The sequence below is a fragment of the Gigantopelta aegis genome, chromosome 4, assembly GCF_016097555.1.
Source record: "Gigantopelta aegis isolate Gae_Host chromosome 4, Gae_host_genome, whole genome shotgun sequence".
Taxonomy (NCBI): Eukaryota; Metazoa; Mollusca; class Gastropoda; order Neomphalida; family Peltospiridae; genus Gigantopelta; species Gigantopelta aegis.
In genome coordinates, this window is record NC_054702.1 from 71373265 (window position 1) to 71401196 (window position 27932).

Genomic DNA, 27932 nt, shown 5'->3' on the forward strand with positions numbered 1-27932 from the left:
TTGAATATTTTGTTAGGTCTCACGCCATCTCTCCTGAGAAGATGACCGTAACTGAGCGACCGTCCCCGGATTTTAGATTGTATGAGAAAACTGAAGCAAAAGTATATGAAGAGGTTTGTTATTTGTTTGTTAGTAAGAGTATTTATCAACATATGGGATAAGTTCAGTCAACTGCTCGTCACTAACTTCTGCTAGACTGGTTTATGCACTTCACGTTAAACCCAACCAGTATCCCATGATCAGTATATCAAAGGCTGTGGTATGTCCTGTCCAGTCTGGGAAAAATGCATATAAAAGATATATAAAAATGTTGTAGATTTCCTCTTAAGATTACGTTTTAAAAATTACCAATTTTTTCACATTCAGTAGCCAGTGATTAATGAATTAGTGTGCTCAAGTGGGGTCATTGAACAAAACAAACTTTAAATGTCCTTTGTGTAGTAATTTCCGTTAGATTGGTTGCATGGTATATATAGAGGATTTGTCACTCATGTTTTTTAATATGGAAAATATCTACTGAGTCAAATACTGAATAACTAGACGAGGTTGATGTTTTCCATATTAAAAAACACGAGAAGCGAATTGTATTTGTCCTATAACACTTCTAAAATAACATTTTCATTCGATATTTAGTAAATTATGGTACTGAAGTCACCTCCATCGGTAATATGACATCATCACAATTAGCACAAATTAGTTTGACGTCACACATTTTAAATTAAATCGTATGAAAACGTTACATTCAGGTATACAGGTCTTGCTGATTTGTAAACAAATGACCCATTGACTAACTAGAGACCTTGCAAATTTGCATATACCTTTAAATTTGCATACCATTATTAACTGGGTTAATACATAGAGGATAATAAACGAGTTACCAGTTATCAAATTTATGTCCCGAGTGAAATAATTTTTACTTGTCACGAGCATTAGTGAGTGACTAGTGAAAATTATTTCACGAGGGACATAAATTTGATTATAACTAGTACCGAGTTTGTTATTCTGTTTATTACCCCAGCTATTTGGGTGGGTTTTTTTAAAGCCTTTATTTTCGATAAAGCCTTTATTTTCGGCTATATATCCATGTATATAGAAACGATGTAAACGACTTTACTGTTCTGGGTATTGCTTTAACTTTGTATTTTATTCCCAGTTCACAGATAATTGCATTAAACTACCATTTTATTACAAGTTTACCACTGAAACCAGAAAGACGTAAACGCAAAGACTTTAAACTACATGACGTTATTGTGTGTGCTTTGCCAAATCGTGATGACGTCATATTTAGTACCGACAAGGTGATTGGTTTGTTGACGTCAAATCGTCCAATAGTAATGTACATTAAACCAATGCATGATAATTTCTCAGTGAGAAATTATGATTTTTGTTTTCCCTGTTATGAGTGCCTGCTGGGGTAATAAACTAAGTTATCAAATGGGTTTATGACATGGATATCATGGGTTAGTCATAGGATAAATTGTGATATTTTGTGTCTGCTGTTTGTTATTGTAATGTGATCATGTACTAATGAATTAGATGTAGCTCGGTGCTGTGCACACTTCTGAATTGTCATGGGCTGTAAACCCTCAATGGACTCATGTTTTTCTGGTCTCAACCAATGTAATCAACTTTTACATCAACGGCCATAATACGTTCAGACATACCTTTGGGAAAGAATGACATATAAAAGATCTGTGCTTCTTTATCGATAGGAGTAGCCTATGTAGTTTTCTCTCTTTAATCAAATGGCCAAAAAAAACCCAACCTATATTGGACACCAAATATTTTTTTATTATTATTTTTTTTTTTTTTGCAGGTGATGAAAGCTGATTCAGAAACCAGTAAATCATTTTTTTCCATCCAGCCAATCAGTGTTTCACCAAGTAAGCTGCATCCCAAGAGTGTTGCCGACAGGTCAAGTGTTGATCCTGAGACTGACAGTGTGGACATTCCTGGCGATACTGTGGACTGTGCCGTGTCTGATTCATCAAGGCCTGTCACCATGGGAGCAGAGAACATGCCAGGGACTCCACCCACGAATGACCTGACAACAGACGGTGACATTTGTAATGACCAACTGTTGACATCATCTGGCCACACAGAATTGCATTCCCCTCCAAGACAAGTGGTCCAATCAAGTCCCACAAGAATCTCTGATAGTGAAAATGAAAACCAGTGTAGTGTGGACAGTGATCAGTCTGCACAGACTGAAGGCAAGGACCCTGTAGTGATAGTGGACAGTTTGCCGAAGAAGGAAACAAAATCTTACCATTCAGAAAAGCAAAAAGAAAAGGAAATCTTAAAGCGGGACACTAATGAACCAAAACCAAATGTTGATGATAAAGGAACAAAGAAAAAGAAATCTTCAGATATTCATATAGAAATTGTTGTTACACAGTTCAGCTCCCCTGCAGACTTCAGTGTCCAGATATCTCACAGTGGCAATGAAGATCTCAATGAGTATGGCATTATCATGTTCACTATAATAATTAACAACAAGAGGCATATAATCCTTTGGAGTTTTTCTTTTGTTTTGTTTGTTTTTTGTTAATTTAATTTAATTTATTTTTAATTTCACTTTTGTCTCTGTGTGCTGCTGTTGGTATGTGTGTGTATTATACAAGATGATTCAATGCTTTGGTTAAAGGATCCATGTTTTTGTTAATGTTGAGGAGCATGTCAGGAGTGTGGTTACTGTCGTTAACTTATTTCAACTTGGTAAATACTTGAAGAGCAGTTAATTATGTCTACATTTCTTATTTTATTAATACTGTAACTAATTGAATGTAAGTAGATGTTACATATAGTTTGATTCTAATTAAACTCTGGCCCTAATCCAGAATTGAAAAGTAGAAGTGATTTCTCCCCAGGAGAAAAGGGAGAAATTTGATAAAGATGAGCAAAGTTAACATTATCAGTAGATCCAGCAATGTTTTTCATGTTCTGTGTTAAATAGGATAGATTCTGAATTATACACTGTTCAAATCGTAATAATTTCATATAAAACACTACTACTTGGTAAGAAAATTTAAGCAAAACTATTGTTTTAATTAAATATGTGATAAAATGAAATTTATAATTTGTATTTTCTGCATTACTGAAATGAATATGGCCAATAGTTGTCATAGCTTGACTGGTCACTGCAAACTGCGTGACATACATTCATGTACAGTCAGGCGCCAAAGCAAAAACACTGACAGACAAGTTCCAAACATTTTATGATTTATTACCAAAAGTAGGATTTGATGTACTTTATTGATCGGAGTGTAGGCCCTACAACATCATACTACAGACAAAAATAGGCAGCCAGTGAAAAGATTGAAAACATGTGACGTTTGTTAGAATATGGCATCATCTTTATGTTTTAGTGGTTTGTGGCTTTTTGGAAAGCAATTTGGCTTTTGTAGATTATTGCTGTTTTCAAAATAAACTAATGTGACATGAGAAAGGTGAAGTATTGTTTTGTAATATTTTAATGTTTCGCTTGTCGTATTGAAAATGTATGTCACCATGATATGTCATTACTTTATTTCTGTTTTTATTTCAGGATGATGGGAAAGTTACAGTTACAGTTCATGAATTCAGAGCCTCCATTAATACAGTGGAAAAAGAATGACTTTTGTGTAGTAAAATATGCTAAAGACAATCGATGGTACAGATCGAAAATCCTTGATGTTGTGAAAGAAGACTTGTACAAGGTAAATCATTGTTTTAATAAACAAAATTGTATGATCATCTTATAAATCAGGGCTCACGCTGTCGATAGCCAAATTAGCCATTGGCTAATTTGTACAAAAAATGGCTAATAAAATTTGCAAGTGGCTAAAATTTTGGCTAAGCCATTTTCTGTCTTTTGATATGAACAGATGGTTACATAATCTATCCGACACCTCAAACATAATAATACTACCAAATATTCAATTAGAGTAATAACCATCTCGCTATCGGTAACGAGAAACGATGTCATGCAGAATACAGCGTAGGCCTTATAATGTTTGCTTATTTTAATAATCACGGTTATTAATTTTAACGGCATGCATTCAACATGTATGACAGCAATGTCTGGAAGATCTGTAACTTGTTATTTTTACTTTGTAAAATCTTTGAACCAAAGTAATAAAAACAGACTGACAATGCGTGTCAATTTGAATACACATGCCAGTTCAGGGCCGAAAGACATGTAGGCCGTCTCAAGAGGCTGAGTTCAGCCAGACCGACCGAAAACAAAACATTCGCTAGACTGGTTTGTGCACTTCACGTTAAACCAAATGGACACAACGAACACCAATCAAATAGTTCGTGAACGTTGGGAAGAATGTTTGTTGGCTGAACCGAGGACAGCTCTCGGTGCGAATGTACGTCACGCTTCAGAGTCGGCCGACACTCGCGTGTCAAGAGACATCGTTGCGGACATTAAACAATACGATTACGCAAAAGTAAATCTTGATGTAAATTTGTAGAAAAAATTGTTGTTCGCATCAATGAATGCCTACATGTGTAACTGCAGTTTTTGTTTATTCCTTTGTCTTTGTTAATTTCGTACCCGTGGTTGAGAGCATGCATGCAGATCGCGATCGCCGGAAATGAACATGCAGTATTTAAATAGTACAAATTGCAGTTAAATGTACACTGAATAAAATTTTATAAATGAATTAAATGGAGTATACTGTGAAGTCGGCATTCTTAGCCAAGGTATTTTGTAAGCATAAATCACAACAAGCATTTAACACGACGCTGAAATCAACAGTAACAACATGGCACAAATTATGAAATTGTTTACAGTGGGGAATTGATGGGTCACTTAAAAAAAAAAAGCAATTCAAACTAACAAAAAGATTGCTATTTAAAGAAATAATGAGCTCTATAAAAAAAGCTCTCAAATTTTTATTTGGGAAAAAAGGAAGAAAGAAAAAACAACACCCTCCATAAACATCCACCCACCCCCATATTTCTGTATGTTTGTTAATTTAATGTCATAGGCCTTAGAAGTGGGGGTGGGTGTATGGATACTGGCTTCAAACTCTGAAGATATTGCATAACCAACCCCACCCCCGCTGAAAAATCGAAGTAATATATTAACTGCCCTACCCCATTGAGGTTTTGTTATTCCTATTTATTCCAGTTTGTACACAATTAACTGAAAAAAGATACATTTTCATATTCATATATAAATACTCTATACAGTACTACGTAAAACAAATTTGGCTAAAGCATTTTCAATATGGCTAATAAAAATTCCATTTGGCTAATATTTTGGCTACAGGTATTTTTGATCCAGGGTGAGCCCTGATAAATGTGTTTGTCTTATAACTTTTCTAAGTATTTACACTTGCAATATGAAGCATAGGGTTTAAACAGTTGCTTTCCTATCTAGTTATATTTGTTATCGACGTAGTTCAAGAAATGCATGGGAATTTAACCAATATGACACACATGCCATAACGATTTCATGCGACCAACGGATGACGTAATTTTGGGAAGCCAGTCTTAGCTCAGAGCATGTGAAATATTGTAATCGCTTACCAAAATGTTTTCTCCTTCTAGTTACGTTTGAAACATTTAGAAGCGATTCTTGTTATTAATTTAAAAAAAAAATATGGATAATACAGATTTCTTGCTAAAAAATCCTGACACTTGTTTCGTAAAATCAGTATGAGACACAAGCACATGTAAAAATCTCTATTACATAAAACTATTTTGGGACTGAATTAAGTCAGAACAGTCGTTAAGGTTACCTGGAGGTTACCACATGTCAAGAAAGTCGAGGATAACACTCCACAAAATGTTTTTAACATAAATACTACCACCTAAATTTTGATTTGATCAATAAAGTACTGTTTAAATATAAATTACACAATGTCATTAAAGTATCAGTGCAATGAGAACAATGGTATGAATGAATAAAAAAAAGTATCCATGTGTTTGTGAAATGTCGTATTACAAGTCTATGCCTATTCCGATGCCTGCATCATACAACATTGTTTATATATTTTATATTGTCACTAACAGTGCCAAAACAACATGAGAAATTTTATTTCAAGATGTGGCAAGATGGTCAGTTTCATTATTAGTTGCAATATTAAAGCATTTTTGCTTTGTAACCACCCCTTGCTGCAAAACATGTGCAGTGTGTTTTGTGATTTTTTAACATTAAGTCTACTTTTATGTTTTACATTGTATGTGTACATCAGCTATTATGGATTTCTGAAAACAGTCATAGATTGAGAATATGTTTTAAATTATAGGTGTACTTCATAGATTGTTTATTTCTGGAGTCGCATATTCAGAATATGTTTTATATTATATTATAGGTGTACTTCATTGATCATGGATTTCTGGTGTCACATATTCAGAATATGTTTTATATTATTGGTGTACTTCATTGATCATGGATTTCTGAAAACAGTCACAGATTTCGAATGTTTCTTTTTAATTTATTATAGGTGTACTATGTTGACTATGGGTTTGTGGAAACAGTCCCCGGTTCAGAGTTACGTGCTCTTGGCAACCATGAGCGCAACATGCCATGTAAAGCTCTGTGTTGTTGTCTAGCCGACGTGATCTCTGCTGGGTCCGGGGACCCGACAAAGTGGTCTCAGACAGCCTGTGAACACATGCAGGACATCATCAAAGACAAAACACTCTACATCAAGCAGAAGGTATCACTGACTTAATAAACATACATACAATTTTACCAAAAAAAGAGGACTTTTTACAGGGTTTTTGATTTCACCAAAGTTAGGCCATAAATGTCATGCCAAAAATATGTATACCCAAAATAATCACGCCCAAAATAATGACGGCCAAATTAAGTAGAAATAAAATAACTTGAAATGCATTTTCTGAGTATGTAAAATAATTTAGTAATTTAGTCGGAATAAAATGCATAAATTCTTTTGTGTTGATTTGTCTGGATTTCCAACCATCTTGATATTAACCCTTATCCTGCTGCATTCTTTTTGCTAAATTTAAAGAATTTTCACCTGTTCTACATTTCTAGTAATTTTATTAAAATCCATTTACATTTTAACATGAAATTACACCCATATATGCCATAATGATCCACCTACGTAATGATAGCATTTTGTAGATGGTTATTTTATTTATGTTACCATGGCAACAGCTGCAAATTTCAATATACAATTTTTTCATTAATAATTAAGAAAACATGAATAAAATTTTAATTTAAGTGTATGCTGTGATTTATTAAGCATAGTGATTGATTTAAAGAAAAAAATAAGTAGACTGCCATTTTTTTTCAGAATAATAGGGTGCAATGCACATACTGTCATCAACGCTTTTTTGTAAATTATGAAGATAATGTCCAACATTAACTATTATACATTTTTAGTAGTATTATTAAAATCAGTTGACATTTCAGCATGAAATTGCACACATATATACTAAGAATATCCACCTACGTAACGCTAACATTTTATAGTCAGTCATATTATTTATGTTACCATGGCAACAGCTGCAAATTTCAATATATCATATTTTCATTAATAATTATGAAAACTTTAATTAAAAACTAATATTTTTCTTTTAATTTAAGTCTATGCTGTGATTTATTAACCATACTGCTTGATGTAAACAAAAAATTAAGTCGACAGCCACGTTTTTTCTGAAAAATAGGGTCAGATGCGCATTCGGCTATCAACGCATTTTTTGTAAATTATGAACATAAATTTCCAACATTAACTATTATAGTGACATAATTGTACTATGCCTGTAGAAAAGATATATGAAGCTTATTAATTCTGTTACCGTGGTATCCAGTTCAAAATTATACGTTACCATTTTGCCCAGATCGAAATTTATGTTACCATGGCAACCACCTGCAAACTATCAATATACCATGGTTCATTAATAATTATGAAACTTTAATTAAAAACTACTATTTGCTGTGTGCATGTAAGTCTTTTGGGTTAATAATACTGCTTGATCAAAATAGAAAAGGACACCAGTAATCAATAATTTGAGGGTACTTGAAAACTCCAGATCAACATAATTGCCAACATTACTAGGTGGTTATGGGGTTTAAAATCTTTTGAAATTTCAGCACTGCATTACATGTACAAACTTTAAGCAGCAGCTATCTTACTATACTTTATAGTAAGTTAACACTGCGTAGTCCCCAATGTCCAGGTAACATTTCGTCTGTAATTTTTATTATTTAAATATTGACCAAAACTCACACTTCGCCTTTTATAACGTTATTTGTGAGCATTAACAAACTACTCTTTAGAAAATATCGGGTGACAGCTATTTCAGTTTGGCCGCAGTACAGCGAACCATACCAAACGTACGGGGTGGGTTTACAGTCTTCAAAATTTATACATTAAAAAGTATTTATTTATTTCATAAAAAAAAAAAAAAAAAAATATATGTCTTCACTTCCTGTTTTACATTACAAATTATTTATTTTTATAAAAATAAAAAGATGTTTTAAGGCATTCGTAATTCACACGAAACATATCGTATACCCTCAGGATAATTCGGAATGTTTTCAAATTATTTTTAAATCACTGGCAGGATTCTGCAAGTAAGGTTTAGATTGGTGGTCATGAGCTGCAACAGGCTGGTGTTAGATCCACATGTAATAGTGGAGCTAATTTTAATTAGATTGACAACATCACCAAACAAGAGTATTTCCTTCTTTGCACATTGTTTACGTACTATTATACGATACATTTTGCACGTGTAATTCCCTTCCGAAAAATATCGAGAAATTATGGAAAAGCTTTTGTAATAGAGTTCCTTCCCCTGATTAGCTACCACCGAACAGCTTGGTCGGTCACGGAAGTAACCGAATGTACGAACATAGCCTTGGTACAGGTTATTTCGATTAAATATAATCGTATCAATTCAGCTTAATTCTCGTCTTCACTTAAATCAACAGGTCTTATTATTAATGCATCTCAAATGTTTGCATAAAGTATTTAAATTAAGAACAACGAAGTTAATACAAATGTCCCATTAATTTAAGGAAATACACTAACAGTGCATACCAATACTACTACTACTACTACTACTACGACTACTACGACGACGACGACAATAATGATAATGATGATAAATAATAATAATAATTATTATTATTAATATTATTATTATTATGATAGTATTCAATTTTAAAAAAACAAAAAAACAAAAACAAAAACAAACCTTGATAGTCTCGTGGAATAACTCGGGAGGCAGTCTATTTAACGTCTATAGGCATGGCGTCAATAATTGCCAACGCTGGCGACGTTTCAGTTTGGGCACTTGTATTGTTTTGTCATTCAGATTTAAAATTATTTCAAGATATATACCGGTATTAGCTCCATATGTTAAGATTTGTAAAAAGAAAATAAATCAGGGGTATGATGATATAATTTGTCTGCTATCTTTTGCACCTACATTTACAAGGACTCTTCCAAACTCTACATAAACACAGACAAAAACAACATTTTAAACATCTGTTTATGCCACAAATCCATATATATTATTTATAGATAATGTTATATAAGTACCCACACATTAAGGAAGAAAGGGAAGGGGAAAAAACCAAACAAAAAACCCTACCTACCTACCCTAATTTTGGGGCGGGATGCAATTGGAAACACACCTATTTTGGGGGAGGGGGGGGGGGCTTAGAATAATAGAAATAGTAAAAAGGATTTTATGCATTTCAGTAATTTATTGTGACACAAGATACTTGCAATAGTGCTTCACACGGTCACAATTGTAAAAAAAGAAGAAAAATGTCCATTCATCTAAAAAATGTTTTAAAGCCAAAGAAACAAACATCAACATGTGAGCCCTAATTAAAATTTAATATGTACCGTATACATAATGTGTATCCAGTGTTAAACACTTATGCATGATACAAAATAGATCTAAACAGTCACCTGAGTAAATTGCTCACCACAACTACCAAACACATGGAGTGCAGAGCACCCATTTTCCTAGGGGGATTAAAATGACCAAATTCATGGTTTTGGGTTTTCCATGGGTGAGAGCAACTAGTATTTCTAAAAACATAATAGTTTAAATGCATTTGTGTATATGATAGATGGTTTAATGAATTTGTCTCCTACCTGGGGGGGGGGGGGGGGCAGGGCAGTGGATACGACATTAACGAAATTTGCAAAATTTATATTGGTATGGTATTCCTGGACATGACAATTGGCTTAATTTTCCCCTATTTGTGCCCCACCCTTAGGAGAGGGGTAGAACGACCAAATTCACAAGGAAATGGATCACGGATATGCAATTTCTATATAACTATTGTGAACTCCATCCCCACCTAGGGGACATTCACAAGTTATATACACTGGTCATCTATTTGCCTTTATATATTATTTGAATACTATCCAGGTATAGCATTTCGGGCAAATGAGTTGGCCTAAAACCTTTTCACCATGTATTTCCATCATTTTACTCTGACACAATATTAGTTGTAATCCATGTAAAAATATGTAGTGATTCATTTGCAACCCTATATAGCTGTTCAGGGCTGTAACTAGGATTTAAAGAATGAACCAATGAGCATGGAAGGTGCAAGACACCATTTTGCGGTCATTTCAGGGAGGTTACATACTTACAACATCAGTATCAATAAACTATTTTTCTATTATTTTACACCTCCACCTCCCACCCCCCACCCCAATGCATTCCTCCCACACCAGGGGCGGGATGCAGCCCAGTGGTAAAGCGCAGTTGGTTTGGGATTGATTCCCATCGGCGGGCTCACTGGGTTATTTCTTGTTCCAGCCAGTGCTCCATGTCTGGTATATCAAAGGCTGTGGTATGTACTAATCTGTCTTTGGGATGGTGTATGTAAAAGATGCCTTGCTACTAATGGAAAAATGTAGGGGGTTTTCTCTCTAATACTACTAGTGTGTCAAAATTACCAAATGTTTGACATCCAATAGCCGATGATTAATAAATCAGTGTGCTCTAGTGGTGTCGTTAAATAAAAAATAAAACACACACACACACACACCATTGCCTCTACCCGTTAGCTGAGACCCTGCTGTTTGGCAGTAAAGCTAATATGAATAATTGTTGTTATCCAGTTCGTTCCTGCATCCCCAACAAAAATGAGAGCCCGTACGCTTAGGCCTATGCCGCTTCATTTTTTTTTTTTTCATTTTGGGCCCTGTCGCTTAGGCCCTTGTAGAGGGAGGTCAGAATGTGTTTATGTGTGGCACAAAATGTAGTTGGAACTGATTTTTTTAAAATTGAGACGTCAAAAACGTGAAACGTTTATGCGTAACGCACAGTAGTCCGAGCGGAAGTAGAAAATGTGCTCCCTACCGCAATAGGTTACTTGAGATGTCACTCAAGTTAATGTTGAAAACATTATTATCAGAATCATGAATTTATATTTGTGCAACTTCTTCTGACATGTTTATTGACGGAGTGAAAGAAGAAGAAATCACTGGTCCTGCGAAGTATTCAATCTAATTAAAATTAGCTCCACTATTACATGTGGATCTAACACCAGCCAGTTGGAGCTCATGTCCACCAATCAAAACCTTACTTGCAGAATCCTGCCAGTGATTTAAAACTAACAACACTGCGTAGTCCCCAATGTCCAGGTAACATTTCGTCTGTAAATAATAATTTAAATATTGACACTTCGCCTTTTATAACGTTATTTGGGAGCATACAAATTCTAAAAATATCGGGCGAGTATTTTAGTGGCCGCAGTACAGCAAACCATACCAATACGTACGGGGTGGGTTATCAGTCTTTAATTTTACATTAAAAATTATTTATTTATTTATATAAAAAAAAAACTAAATCAGTCTTCAGTTTTACATTACAAATTATTTATTTTATAAAATAAAACATGTTTTAAGGCATTCGTAATTCACACGAAACATGTATACCCTCAGGATAATTCGGAATGTTTTCAAATTATTTTTAAATCACTGGCAGGATTCTGCAAGTAAGGTTTTGATTGGTGGACATGAGCTCCAACAAGCTGGTGTTAGATCCACATGTAATAGTGGAGCTAATTTTAATTAGATTGGCGAAGTATTGTATCTGGGTCAAGTGTCGATAATATAGGTCAACTACACTTTGAAGTTTTTGCGATTTTTCTTTGATATTTTTATCAACAATATAGGATCGTTTTATGATTTGTGATTATTACATCCTGAATACAACATTTTATTTGCATTAAATAATTTGTTTTACGATTTTTGAGACAAAAACAATGTTTCGGGTCGTTGCCTACACAACAGTGTCCGCCCTGCTAAAGTACATGGGATTTTTTTCTTTTTAATTGTTATTTAAAAAAAATTAGTTATCACCGTATTTTAAAAATAAAACACGTGATTGCTTACTCTGAATCTATTGCAAACCATTATCCTACTGTAATTTTCACATTTTATATAGGTCCATATAGTTACCGCACGATTTTTTTGGGGGTGTTGCGTAACGAAAAAGGACCGTGTCGATGTTCTAAAAAACGGACGATAACTGTTGCATGAAAAAGAAATTGGACCTCGCGGTGAGGGTGTGTATACCCCTGACGCATCCACACCAATTGGTACCGTACAGGCCTGATGCACTAAACATAAGCGTACGGGATCCCGTTTTGTTTTGTATAGGTGGGAGAGGGAGAAGGGCAGGCTAATTTGTGCCCAAATTAAAAAAAAATACCACCAACTAAAAAACAACATTTATTAGTTTTAGCATTACTGCCAACCAGCTATATATAATATAGGGTTTCAAACGAAGCACTACACAATTTTACATGGATTTAATTACAACTAGTATTGTGGGAGAAATGTTGGAAATACTAGTACATGATGAAAAGGTTTCAGGCCAGCTCAATTTGCCCGAATGTCTCTGTCGTATTCACCCGAATTTTAGATTTTGGTACTAATAAATTTATCAAAATACAATAGATCCAACACTGCAACACAACTACAGTTTACCTCATGATGATTAATTTATCTTTATAACATTTGCAGATGTGTGTACAGGGAATGGGTCGACCCCCTCTCCCCCCCCCCCCCCCCCCCCTTTTTTCGGTCCCTGCTCGAGCAGATTAAAAAAACAAAAGCAAATTCAATACATATTCCGGTGGAGCATTACAGAAAATCCCCTATAAACTTCGCTCTCCAGGCTCCCCTACCTAAAATCCCAGCACACATGCTTGATTTTTTTTTAAATTGTCATCCACCATACAACATTATTACAAAACATTCACTGCTTATATACGCTTATTCATAAAAAGCCATGCACGGCGCCCCACCCACCCCACACACACACACACACACACACAATCCTTGGATCCGCAACTGGTACAGTATAGTACATGCTTTAATCTATTTCAATAATAAAAACAAAAAACCGGTGTCGCCACATAATTATGTGTGACACGCAACGAGAATGTTTTGTGATTGGTTATTGAAAATAATGTAGGTCACGGTATTCTCCAGACTATTTCAGCAAATATTCGTAACCTATCGTTTGTAATTATTTTTTAAAAATGAGAACAAATATATATCCACTCAGTAGTGATTAATACCAATGTGAATGTTGAAAAGGAAAAACTGGCAGAAAAACAACACACAACAAAACAACGACGAACACCAAGCACATGTGCGTATTCGATCATATAGTCGACGTAACTGTTCAAGCAAACATAGCTAGTTAGAATATCGTCTGCTTTAGTATAAGTAACCATGTTGTAATTATTAATGAAAACAGTTAGCAGCACATGCAAGCAATGTGTACTACTGCTGTCAAATTGTATGGCGGGAAATGTCCTGTCAATGACCTGTTGTTTATAAATAGAAATAGGGAAATGGCACTTTTCGATGACTGTTTATGCCGTCGGATTACAATTATTTGATTGTGTTTGTACCTTTTTTTAGGCATTAAAAGTGATACTTGTTCTATTTTAATGCAACTGTCATAATGTAGTTCATATATAATAGTATATTATGACAACTTTGTAGAGATAAAAGAAACCGCTACCAAAAAAACCAAGAAACAATAACAAACAATAGCACGCGCCATTTGACGGGTCATTTTTGTTTTCAAAAAAACATAAGATGTACAACAGCAATTTAGCAAATATTTGGATATGTCATTCTAAGACTATTTATTGACATTTTCTTACTCTGTTTTTGACCAAAATGTCAACCATTAATTTAGAAAATGATTTTTAAATGAAAACAATGCAAAGTGACGTCATTGAGATGACGCTTGACGTGTATACACGTCAACGGCAGGAAACGGGTTAATATAAATAAATACTAATTAGATATATTTTGTTTCATGAATGTTTCAGATTTTTTCTATTTGTTCTAAATGCATTTGTAAAAGTTGCTGTAAACTATTTTTTATGGGAGACATACACATGTATGTTAAAAAGATTTCTCAGTTATAAAACTTTTGTGAAATGTCACTCATTTGACTCCTATAAATGTGTTGTCTATGCAGGGAAAATGCATATAAAAGATCCTTCGCTACTAATTGGAAAAATACAGTGGGTTTTCTCTAACACTACATGTATGACAGAATTACCACTTGTTTAATATCCATTGATTAATAAGTCAATGTGCTCTAGTGGTGTTGTTAAAACAAAACAAAGTTTTAACTTTAACCTATAAATGTGTCACAAAGTGATCTGTCTAAATGTACTTTGATTTATAATCTAATGTTACCAGGCTGATGTGATAGATGGAGATATTCCAAAACTCCCAGTTGATATTCTCATTGAGGAGGACGTCATAGAGACGGCCCTGGAGCCAGCCAGGAAGAAAGTTTACAGTCTCATCCAGAACATGAAGGATAGTGGATTGGCCATTCCGTGGAAAAGGTAATGTTATTAGGTGCGTTTGATTGGGGCATTGGAATTCATGGAGAACTGTTCTTAAAACTACACCACTAGAATGAAGATTTTAACTTGGTTAAAATTTATCAATGCAATTGGAACTAAGGAACTGCATACTGTAAAACGGGTATTATTTGCGAATGTGTAATTTTCGCGTTTTTCATGTTTTTAATTTAGCCGCGAAAATTACACTTACATAAATAATAAAATCCATTAGAACAAAAAAAGTACAAAAAAAACAACAAACAGTTTAGAAATTTTGGCAAGCTGTTCTGCATCATACAGTCTATATTCACCATGTTTTTGTTTATGATTTGTAGAAGTGTTTAATTTACCAACGGCATCATTGGCGGCCTGTGTCGATTGAACTTCTTTGATTGTTAAACACGTTGAAGGGTCAGGTAAACCAACAGTTTCAGGTTTGCCTGCGCTTTTTTCAACCACTGCAAAATTGAACCTGCCATAATGCTGTTTTTGTGAAGAATGATAAATATAGTTGATTTTTGGAACAGACATTCTTACTGGTATTGTTAAGCTGTGAATAAACATTTAGAAATTAGTATAATAGCCATTTTTAATTGGCCAATCAAAATAAGGGACACAAATGGTTTTGTAAACTTCCGGAAAAACGTCATCGACAAGTGACAAAAACAAAAGAGTTGAGACGTTTTTAACAACCGGTGTTTAAACATTAAAACAAGATTACTAGTACAAGTGGAGAGTTGATTGAACCACATCCTGGATTAATTTCATTAATTGTACACACAGTGTGGTCACCGCTGGACATGTGGCTACAGCACTTAGCGGAGTCGCTCAGAAAGGGATACTATTATGTATACCTTTGTTGACCACTCTAGTGTCGATTTAATGTTATGTACCAAAGTATAGTTTTGTACGTGTTAGTAATTTAAAAAACAAACAAACAAAAACCGCGAGCTGCCTGCATTTTTGATATCGCGAAAATTTACTGCGGTGAATAATACCCGTTTTACAGTATATTGTGTAGAAACAATGACCATGTACGTAATTAATAACTCTGAATACATTGTCACAGTAACAGCATGTCCGTAATAATTCAGCTAAGTGTTGTTTTCTTTCTTACAGTTAAAGCTAGAAGTTGAATCGTGCACATGCATCTAAAAAAAATCTCAATTTATTTTTTAAAAAACCATTTTGTTTCAAAGAGAGATACTCATGAATCTCATGTGAATGAAACTGCTGCATTAGCATTTACTGTGCATCTGTAGGCAAGGTTAAATTACCAAATGTTTGACATCCAATAGCCGATTATTAATAAATCATTGTGCTCTAGTGGTGTTGTTAAAAAAAACTCCTTTGACTGTAGGCAAAGTTACTATGATGGTAAACTAAAAACAAAAATTGTTTCTCTTATTTTTGGCAATTTAAAAATAATTATTAAATTATTTTGAAGAGTATATTTTAAATTAGATACAGCAGAATAATTTTTCACAAACTTTCCAGTCTTGGTGATTTTCTTTTCATTCTCTTTGAAACTAAAGTTATTCATGATACGTATTATTATTTAGAGGAATATTGAGTTTGTTGAATGTGATGTGTTACATTCATAATATCTCCCTTTCAGGCCAAAAACACCTAAAAAGGTTCAGCCTGATGCTACAACAGTGCCAAGTGTGAGGACGTACAAGCCCCATCCAGTACCACTGGTGTCAGCAGTGAACGTGATACCGACCTACGTTGATTACAGTGGTGTTGTTTATTCACAGCTTGTTGATGAAGGTAGTTGCAGATTGTACAACTGATAGAAAGTTAAAGTGGAAGTTTGTTCTGTTTAATGATACCACAAATGAGTACATTGATTTATAAACTGTTTTTATATATTTATAATGAGAGAAAGAAATGAGAGATGACACAAATAGTAACAGCAAATAGTGACTGCAAACAAAACCCTCAGTCCATAGTGTCACAAGTTGACAAAATGTTTTACTATATATATGTATATAGTATGTGATATTTTTCAAATCACTAGTTTAAGAATTTGATAACTTTGCAAATTAGATGGAAATTAATCGAGGTCACAGCACTAGGTTTATTGACATAAAAAAAATGCACTAGGGTGACACTCCATAATTGACGTATGCATTCATAGTCATCAAATAAAAACATTTCAATAGCAATTTTACACTGAAAGCTGTCCAGTGTTCAGAAAACAAAAACGTTTAGGCACTAGTTTATTTTGATCTAAGGATATCCAAATTTAAAAAAGACACGGCACCACATATTCTTACATCATTTGAATATCTAGTAATGGCGGACTGGAATTAAAGTTGCGTGAACAGTTTACAAAAACACATATTAAGCTTGAGACTATGTGATAAAGAGATTATTACTCTTGTGTGTTTCGCCAGAGGCTCGCATAATACAATTTTTGTTCCTAATATATGATATTGACGATAACAAAAAAACACTTTGGTAATAACCTCTATATATATATCTATACAGAGTTGTATCTAGGGCGCGGGATTGTGACATTTGTGCCTAACTTTGTAAAATTACGCAAAAATACAAAGAGCGTGCTGGAAGAATCCTGCGAAAACCTGCTGTCGGCCACACTTTAGCTATTTTATTTTTTAATAGGTTTCTCCCAAATAGGGCTCCCTTCCATTTCTCGGCAATTCCAAGTAGTAATTGTGTCTACCTCTCATTGGCCAGGCTGTTTATATCGGCCAATGAGCTATTTTTTTACATTCTACTGGAAATGGAGAGTTGTCTGCATGTTTTTGCGACGTTCATGAATGTTAGAATCGAAGATGTCGAAGCAGACTGCCAGTGCTACTCCCTTTGAGTTTTCATTCACAAAGTCTAAAAAAGAGAAAACAGTGAAGACTTGCGAACCCCGTCCATCCTTTGTCGGACAGTGACAGTAAGTGTGAGCCAGACGAAAACTTATCCAAATTTTGCGTAATGCCTGGCCATGATTTTCAGTCATTTCGTGAAATGCCTGGAATTTTCAATCATTTCGCATATAGCCTGGTGGTCAGAGGCACTTCTCGAAATGACTGATTTCTTTCACAGATTGACTGTAACATATGTATATTTTATCAATATTTAAGACCAAAAGCCTGTATACGAGTGTCAACAATAAGACTTGAATCACTTTAGTCATTTTGCGTAATATATATATATTGAAATATTTCTGACAGTCAATACAACACTATTGACATTCAATCTCACATTATAACTTTGGATAAAGCTAGTAGTAAATTAAATTTTATTGACAATTTGATGTGTTCCTCTATTTGATTCCATCAATATATTTTATATTGCTTTCATTACATCAGAATCCATACTTCAAAATCTGATCGACGAGCTTCAGAAGCAATATGCTAAATCAATGAGCCCAAATGTGCAGTGGCAGATTGATCAGGCCTGTGTTGCATTCTTCAAGAGTGATAATTTGTGGTACCGGGCCAGAGTTACCAAGATTATAGACAACAAAGTGCAGGTCAGTTACTACAGTGTGTGAAACTAAAATAAGATTCTGAGGTCATAATCAGAATAAAAAAACGCTATCCTAATTATTTTTATGTCTCGTATAACATACATTTTAAATGTATCTTTTATCTTTGTTTGACACCCAACAGCTGAAAAATTGTTCATGCTTGTGTGTGATTAAACATGCATTCATTCTTTAAAGCACAGTAAGTTTTATACTACCTAATTTAAAAAGACTAGTATAATTATCCGTAATACTGTAAATATAATCATGTTACCAATTTTATAGTATTCTAATTGTGTGCCACATTTTGGTGGAATGCAATTATCTTAAACCAACAACAAAGAATATATTTGGTAGACTGAATGGGGTGAAATCGTGTAGATTTCACCTTGAATTTGTGCTAAAAAGTTTAAGCGATACATAATTTGATTTTGCACAGCTGTTTACATTGTTTTATGATAAATATGGAATTTTATACTTGTATCATTTATCCATAATTGGATTATCACTTTGTCAGACATTAAACATTCATTCATTCATTCATTTTATTTAATAGTATGTGTGAAGGTCTTTTTTTCCCCAGCAATTCTTTTCGTATGCTGCATTGTTATTTCTAACGGTTGTTTATCTGTTTGCTTCAGATACAGTATCTGGACTATGGTAACAGTGAGATTTTAGATCCAGCTGAGTTACGTCTTCCAACTGACAGTTTCCTGGAAATCCCACAAATGTGTCTTGAATGTGTCTTCTATAACTTGAAATCTGTGAGTTGTACACCGTGTTATTACTGAATTGTCCTAATTATTATATACTACAAACATTCTGTTCAGTAACTACTGTTTTCCGTTTTAAAAATTGTGTAGCAATCTCTGAAACTTGCATAACGAATAGCGACATATTACAGAACAAAATGTTCTTTGATGTAGTGCTGACTAAAATGACAGGAACATTGGTTTTTTATATTCTTCTCCTTCACCCCCCTCCGTACATAAAACGACAAGTAATTGGCATACTGCGTGGTGTACATATTGAGATACCACAGTTTATTCCATAATAAAAATTACATACTTCAAAAGTCTAAAAATACACACTCTTGCAATGTAAACCTCCAAACGAATTATAATGGGCCGTTACCCCTCCAGTGGCTTTTCACCTTCACCTGCGTATTCTCATGGTTCACCAACCTTTAAAAAGACAACACAAATTTAATGTGAGATATACTTTCAAAACAATGTAAATTACATGCACCACAACCAAGATGATAAAAAACACATTGCCACCTCCATAAATAGTGCACTAACAGCGCCCTCTACCAAACACTTATGCAAATTACCAACCTTTATGGACTTCGACCAAGGAGAAAATAGTTACTTTCTAATTTGTTCCTCAAACGAAAGAAACAATATTTGTCTGGATTCCTTTTTTGACATATTCATATTGTATGCTTTTCCAGATTTGTCTGTGTATACCATACAAGTCTAGTAACAGACAGCTGCTGATTCCCAGTGTGTAGGTTTTGGTTGTTGAGGCAGCACTGTTAACATTCTGCCTCTTAGTATAGCAGCTGAATATAGATTGTAGGAAATAAGTCCTTTTGTTTAAAAAAGTACAGGGAAACCTCTCTAAACTGGACACCCCGGACACAGTAAAAAGTGGTATTAAGGGGTATCCGGTTTAAAGAGGTTACGTTCTCTACTGATATTTAAAAAGGGACCGTGGTAAACGTTAGTTTTGATGGGATTGCGGTTAGAGAGGGTCAGGTTTTGAGGTGTTTCACTCTATGTACAATACAGAAATGGCTAAAATTTCCAACTTATGTTCAATGATTACCATTGTAATGTATAATTTTTATCTTAAATGATTACCGTAAGTTCGTAAAACCAAGTTTATTTAAGTTATTATTTTCCAATTTTAACTAAAAAAGAATTCATGTTATTTCCTGTCACTAGGCAATTGGTGTATAACCTCAAAATGATTCTTAAACTTGTAATACATGTATGTGGGGGAAAAACCCCAATAAACAATTGAATTAGCTAACAAGTAATTGTACTCAAAATGAAAAGGCATTGAAATGCATGCAGATATGAATGTAGTTGTAAATAAATATCATTAACATCATTATTGTATTAATTGGGGATATTGCACATTTTCACTTTGCTTGAAAAACTTCCTTTTTTTGTTATTGTAGGCAAGTGATGATGGGAAATGGCAGACCGTGGTTTTGGAATACATCCATAATACTATTGTGAATAACAATATCACATTGAAAATAATGGTAAGAATCTTGTTAGTAGTGTCCCCCACAGGTCCAACCTGGGGGGAGGACTATAGGTTGTGTCTTCATCGGTTGGTCTGTCTGTCTGTCACATACAGTTTTCCAGATGTTTTTTTCCCACAGTCCTTCAGGATATTGAGCTGACATTTTATGTGTAGCTTTTATCATGAACAGTTACAGATCCAGTTTACCTTTTATGGGAATTTACACATTTTGGACGCAGTTATGTCCCTTAAAAATGTGTTTTGTGGGGGGGGGGGGGGGGGGGGGCAGTTGCTTTGCTTTAGCAGTACTCTCAGAATACTTGTTAGTTTACCCAGGCTTGTCATGATATATTGCCTCGGAAACAGATTCTGTGATGGTGTACACAGATATCAGTAAACAAAAAACGATTTAACTTTTAAAATGACACTCTTTGCTTTTAAATTAACCTACTTGTTATGAAGAGTAATGATTATAGACTTTATTGTAAATTCCTCACTGCATGTTTGCTTAAACCTAAGGGGTCTTGTTAAAACAGAAAGAAATGTTTTATTTAATGACACACTCAACACATTTCATTTACGGTTATATGGCGTCAGACATATGGTTATGGACCACACAGATTTTGAGAGGAAACCCGCTGTCGCCACTTCATGGGCTCTTCTTTCCGATTAGCAGCAAGGGATCTTTTATTTGCGCTTCCCACAGGTAGGATAGCACAAACCATGGCCTTTGTTGAACCAGTTATGCATCACTGGTCGGTGCAAGTGGTTTACACCTACCCATTGAGCCTTGCGGACACTCGCTCAGGGTTTGGAGTCAGTATCTGGATTAAAAATCCCATGCCTCGACTGGGATCTGAACCCAGTACCTACCAGCCTGTAGACCGATGGCCTAACCACGACACCACTGAGGCCGGTAGGAAAACAAAGGGATATACATGTATGTTGAATGCGTATATTGTCATTTGACTCTTCTTCTTTTTTCAAAACTGTTTCCTTTATAGTCTTATATTAATTATTATTCAAAACAAAATGATTTACATAAATGAGATTTGTATTATCATGAGATTAGGGTTTCAATTTTCTTTTTCATACCTTTAGTAAACAGATTATATATTCATAAAATAAGTTATTTTTAACACAAGAGAAGATGACTGTTTAAATAAAAATACCCTGTTGATGATTGTTTCAAATTTTGGATTTTAGTTTTTACTGTAATGTGTCAATCATTATCTGGCATGACATGAAATTTGCTTGTAAATTAGTAACAGTGTAAAAAAAAAAGAAAACAAAAGTAATAATAATAAGCAATTCTCACCCAAATATTAGCATTGTGGGATTTTTATGTCACTAAAGGTGAAACAAATAAATAATAATATTACGGAATTATTAGAAATGTGGGAATTTTTATTTTTTATTATTTGATTTTTATTTGATTTATTTTTTTAGAAAGTTGAGGAAAACGGCCAACTTGAAGTGATTGTGTTTCTATCTGACGGAATAGACTTTTGCCAGGTGCTTGTGCAGAATGGTGTAGCTGTGACAAGTGAAGGAATGGAGGGGCTGCATGATTTAAGTAACAAAATTTCAGACATTTTGGAGGTAAGTATTCAGTTAAAACTTAGTATTTCTTTTGTAGGGGGGCTGGGTTGTGGGGGGGGGGTTTAAGAGGGGGTTGGGTTTTATAAATAATAAATTTTATATACTTAGTCTAGTAATGACTCCTGACATTAAGCATGCAGTATTAAATCTAGTTCTTATTACAAATGCTGTTTTAGTTTTTTGTTTTTCTTTTCTTTTCTTTTTTTTCTTCTTTATTCGACTGGTGTGAAAATGAAATAAAAGATTATTACTTATTTGAGGCGAGTGTTATTTCTTAGAGAATGGGTAGAGAAAGAGTGGTGGGGGTAGTGAGTAAAAAATGGCAGAATTTTTCTTAATCTGTTATGTTGTCAGTGTGCAAGAGTGTTTGTTATTTCAGAAAAAGAATCCATTCAAAACTGTGAACCTTCTTCCTGAAGGGGTGTCATTCCCAGTCTCTGTGACACATGTTGAGCTCCCACATGTGGTAAGATTAATAGAATTAAATTTACATGATATTCATTACAATTTAAAGCCATTCCATTGGTCCAGCCGTAGCAATGTTAGCTTGTTGATTTAAGAACTGACCGCAATTATCTTTTGGTTCATTCAAGTATGAACCAAAAAACCCAATGTGCACACTGTATAACTCTGCGTGGAGGTGATACAAAAGTGTGCACATTGTTTTTTCGGTTCCTGAACCAAAAACTAATTGTGGTCAATTCTTAAATGATTGAAATAAGCGACCCTATTTTCGCTAGTTTTAGCTGTGTGCATTTTGACTGCTTGTTTAGTTACGTTGCAAGGATTGATCCAACTTGTGTTTAGCTTATATTTCATGAATATGAATGAAGATAACGTGTCAAACATTTACACTGTCGAAGGAACTGTGTAATTTTTTCGTCAACAGCTGTAGAACAACGCTTACAAGTAAATTTCAGGCGTGAGCTTTCCTACATTTTCCTAAGATATTTCTACCACCCCAAACAGGTCTCCGAGCACTGACTTGTTAAAACAGAGTTCTTTTCTACTTCTTTGGTCGAGACATAGGCCTGTGATAAACCATTCACTTGATACATGATCAAGCTACATGTAGGATTGATCCCTGTCGCTGGGCCCATGGGCAATTTCTCATTCCACATTACCCCTATTTCTCATTCCACATTACCCACCCAGCCTTCTTCTAATAGCATTCTTTTCTCTCATGCCCGGATTCAGATAATGCAAATTTCTTGATATATGTAAAACAAAGTACAGCGTTCATACACAAGTGTACACAAATAAACCACATAAAGAAATGAAATATTTTATTGTAAAAAATAATTCAGATCTAATTTCAAAATATTTTTTCTTTCTTGGATATTTGATAGAGAAATGATAAAAGCAACAAAATACTGTTACAAGCTGTAATATAAATTATAAATTTAATAATTTAATTTAATTTTTGACTTGTTTTTGTTAATTTTTCAGATATATATGCAGCATGTTAAACAGGACTCTGCTATTCTCTGTGATAAGCTCAGTGACGAGCTCATCACAAGTTTTAATGAAATAAACAATGGTCTTGACCAGCTCTTCCAAATGGCTCAGGATCTACAACTTGCTATTCCATCAGCCAAAAAATTCACATCTTTACCTGGTCCAGGTGAGTGTATCATCATCCATGTGATAACTAAACAAAATTCGGAGTTACCAGTTTGTTGGAATTGTGTTTTATGAAATACTGAACTGATTAATTTTATTGTATATTTAAAAAGTGTGGCACAAAATCCTCCATTTTTTAAGTCTGTTTTTAGCTATTAGTTATTTGTGTCGTACTGATATTTTCATTAATACTTAACGTGACATCTGGGGTTAAGGCCAACAAACATGACATCCCCATTTCCGTTCTCTTGCCAAAGATGCTCCAGGAAAAGAAGAAGTCGCAGTCACATGACCCAAACAGATTCTCCAGAACTCTGCAGTAGATTTTAGTCATTTGATTGGCTTTTGGGTTTTTCGGACTAGTCTATTGAACATGAGGGGGTGGCGGGAGTACATGAGGTGAGAGATCAGCTTAAGTACATGTAATCATAAAATCCATGTTTTCTTCGTTCTGTTGAATGAATTGATAATGCATTGGCGGTGATAAAACTGCTAATGTATTGCACAGGAATTGAAAACGCCTCTGGCAGCAGTTTTAAATGACTTGTGTAATGTTGATGTTACAGGACAGATGTGTTGTACGAAGTTCAGCTGTGACAACTGCTGGTACAGAGGTTTAGTGATTGATACAGATGAAACTAGTCAGGGTGCCTTTGTTTTGTATGTGGATTACGGAAACGCCGAATATGTGTCATTAGACAGGTACGCTAATTTAATTTTTATTACTGTGAAATATCGGAAATTTCATGTTCACCATCTGTAGGAAAGTGATATGCATGGCAATATGCTTTATATATTTGAAACATTTCTACCTGCAGTTCAGTTAGTTAAAGAAAATATTGTTCATTTGTATTAAGCGTAATAACATTTTGGTTATTTTTGCACAACCTGGTATTTTAAAATGCTATTCAAAGTTGGGTTTGGGGGAACAACATGAAAAATAAAAGCTACTTGTTTAGTGATCACCAGTTGCTATAATTATACATTTGGGGAATTATTATTATTATTATTATTATTATTATTATTTTACACTGTAAATCAGTCGTTTTTAAACAGCTCAGGTGATATAGGGCTCAAACGTATGAAAGCACCGACAGCAGTTAGCCGTCATTGAGGTATAAATTGACATGGGTTTGGAGCATTACCGATGGCACTTTGTGCCTCTGGATAAAAATTACTGCCATCGATAAAACTCTTCAACAACAGCAACATGAATATATCTGGTGGACATTATCTGCCAGTATTTCACATTTGTGCATTTGAAATACATGTATGTCTGTCTACATGCAACAAAATAACCTTTAAGTCATATTTATTTGCTGTAAAAGTCAGCTTTTAACAAATTTCCATAGTCAGGTCCAAAATTGCCAGCGGTGGGCCATTTTACCCCCATCAATTTTATTTTAAAATTCCATGGGTGACAAATTCTTAAGTTGGAGGCCTGGTCAAATAAGTAGCTTCCCCCCCCCCCCCCCCCCCCCCCCCCCCCCCCCCCCCCCCCCCCACCCCCCCCCCCCCCCCCCCCCCCCACCCCCCCCCCCCCCCCCCCCCCCCCTACCCCCCCCCCCCTCCCTCTCTTCCTCCCCCCCCCCCCCCCCCCCCCACACACACACACACACACACAACAATAATTTCCAAGAAAGTCGAGAACAGTACCGGGACCTTGTTCTCAATAAAACTTTCTTAAACAAAAACACCACGTAATATTCATCAATTGTGTGATTAAAATATAAGAAACAAATGTATATACATGTAGCTATTATAATGAGAACAGTTATTTGAATGAATAATATTAGTATGTCAGTGCAGTTGATGAGGCCTGTAATTGGTGTTAACCTTTACCACTCACTGCTCATTTCGATGCATGTTTTACCAATGCTTGAGACATTTTCAGATCTCAAAAATAGTAAGTAAAGTATGGCCTGCTGTTGTTTTGTTTTTGAAATAGCAGGCCCCTACTAAGAATAAATAAGACCTGTTGGAAATAAGACAGTACGGGGTGAGTGGAGGGTTTGGGACAGTGTGTGGAGAATCAGGACCTGAGATGTATTTTAGAGCATTGTTAAATTAACATATGATATAATAGAACCACGAGCTCAGCCTCAGCTAAATAAAAGATGAGATACATCTGTCTCCAGAATAATTACCAGTGATGTTTTGGTAGTTTTGGTAGGTGAATTTTCATTTCACCTGCTAGGTCTGAAAAATGGACTGCTTTTTGCAGGCCGCTGTTTCGAGCCCTGAGAATGTATGCATCATTTCAAGAATAATGAATAAAATATTCTGGCATGATCATCTCTCCACCATCATTGGTCTTGCCTTGGATCCTCCTTTTGATATATACTTCTATCATGGCTCGACCTTAGCGGTAGCCCAGGATATTTTGGCTACTGATTTCTCACTCTAAACCTGGTAGTTCGCCAGGCTACTAGATTTTGTTTTGTACATCCAATTACCCCGCAATCAACGAGATGCTTAAACACCTTGAAAAGCACCCCATCTAAAACAACGTTTAAATAAAAATAAATGATTTTGCTTTTTTTTCTCTCCTCTCTCTCTCTATCTTTTTTTAAATTTATTAAAATTATGTGGCTACCAATTTTACTGAGGGATACCATATTCCATAACCTGGTGGGATTCTTGTTGATGGAGAGCTCACGCTGGAATAAATGTTATTTTAGTCAGTTTTCCAATAATGTAGATCCAGAAATTAACGTGTCCCTAAATTAACACGAGTGACTGTGGGCAGACTAAATGCGAAATATTACATTCCTAACAACTTACGACTGTGTACTTTTTGGTTAAATTTGAGTTACAGGCATTTTCAATGAGATCAAGAAGGAAGAAGGAAGGAAGGAAATGTTTTATTTAACGATGCACTCAACACATTTTATTTACAGTTATATGGCGTCAGACATATGGTTAAGGACCACACAGATATAGAGAGGAAACCCGTTGTCGCCACTTCATGGGCTACTCTTTTCGATTAGCAGCAAGGGATCTTTTACATGCACCATCCCACAGACAGGATAACACTTACCACAGCCTTTGATATACCAATTGTGGTGCACTGGCTGGAGCGAAAAATGGCTCAATGGGTCCACCGACGGGGATCAATCCAAGACGGACCGTGCATCAAGCGAGGGCTTTACTACTGGGCTATGTCCCGCCCCCAGTGAGATCAAGTCACTAACATATCGGTGTACACATTAATTAATCTGTTTAATTCTGAATGTTTTTGGTGGGATCAGCTCAAAGCATATTTTTTCAGCAATCATTAACATACCGTGTATAGTTACCTAAATCTGGCTAAACATTAGCATACATGTACCATTACAACTGTATCTTCCTTATCTGAGAACAGCAATTTCAAAGTCATCATGAAATAACAATTCACCCAGTGGAATGCAGACAAAGTTACAGCAAACTTAAAAAGTAAAAACAAATGGTCGACATCAGGCTTAGCGTGCTATAAAACCCATTTATGCATGATGGATGTGTCGGCTTTTGACAGGGTGGCCAAAGACTCTGCAGTTGTCACACGTGGCTGGCAGTTTGCTGGACTATTGGACAATTAGTCTGTTTCGCCTATAATGAATTGTTTTCCAATTGTGTTTGATAAATATATTAAAATTTGTTTTGTTTTAATAACATGGGACACAGACAAAACATAGAAATAAATGTGTCATGTTATTAATATGAATAACACGAGCTCGCATTAGTTTCAGGATCGACAGTATATAGAGTATTTCCTTCAAAATTATTTTAAAATGGCTAATTTAAAGACAATTTTATTAGTCAAAGGCTACTTTGGCAATGGATATGGTGCGCCCTGTGATGCTGTAATGTCTTAACCTAGAACTGTATTGTCTTAACCTAGAACTGTATTGTCTTAACCTAGAACTGCATTGTCTTAACCTAGAAGTGTATTGTCTTAACCTAGAACTGTAATGTCTTAACCTAGAACTGCATTGTCTTAAACTGTATTGTCTTAACCTAGAACTGTAATGTCTTAACCTAGAACTGCATTGTCTTAACCTAGAACTGTAATGTCTTAACCTAGAACTGTATTGTCTAGAACTGTAATGTCTTAACCTAGAACTACATTGTCTTAACCTAGAA

At 34.9% G+C, this 27932-nt stretch overlaps 1 protein-coding gene across 2 annotated transcripts in view; it reads left to right on the top strand.

The window, feature by feature from the left end:
• Positions 1-27932, top strand: part of LOC121371040 (RING finger protein 17-like) — a 76357-nt gene that overhangs the window by 41066 nt on the left and 7359 nt on the right. For both annotated transcript variants that reach the window (XM_041496658.1, XM_041496659.1), the window contains 13 exons: positions 17-113; positions 1817-2460; positions 3548-3698; positions 6444-6659; positions 14682-14833; positions 16452-16606; positions 18169-18332; positions 18968-19090; positions 20515-20601; positions 22035-22187; positions 22567-22653; positions 23637-23811; positions 24377-24512. In XM_041496658.1, the coding sequence (XP_041352592.1) occupies positions 17-113; positions 1817-2460; positions 3548-3698; positions 6444-6659; positions 14682-14833; positions 16452-16606; positions 18169-18332; positions 18968-19090; positions 20515-20601; positions 22035-22187; positions 22567-22653; positions 23637-23811; positions 24377-24512 (2340 nt within the window). The remainder of the gene's footprint in view (positions 1-16; positions 114-1816; positions 2461-3547; positions 3699-6443; positions 6660-14681; positions 14834-16451; positions 16607-18168; positions 18333-18967; positions 19091-20514; positions 20602-22034; positions 22188-22566; positions 22654-23636; positions 23812-24376; positions 24513-27932) is intronic.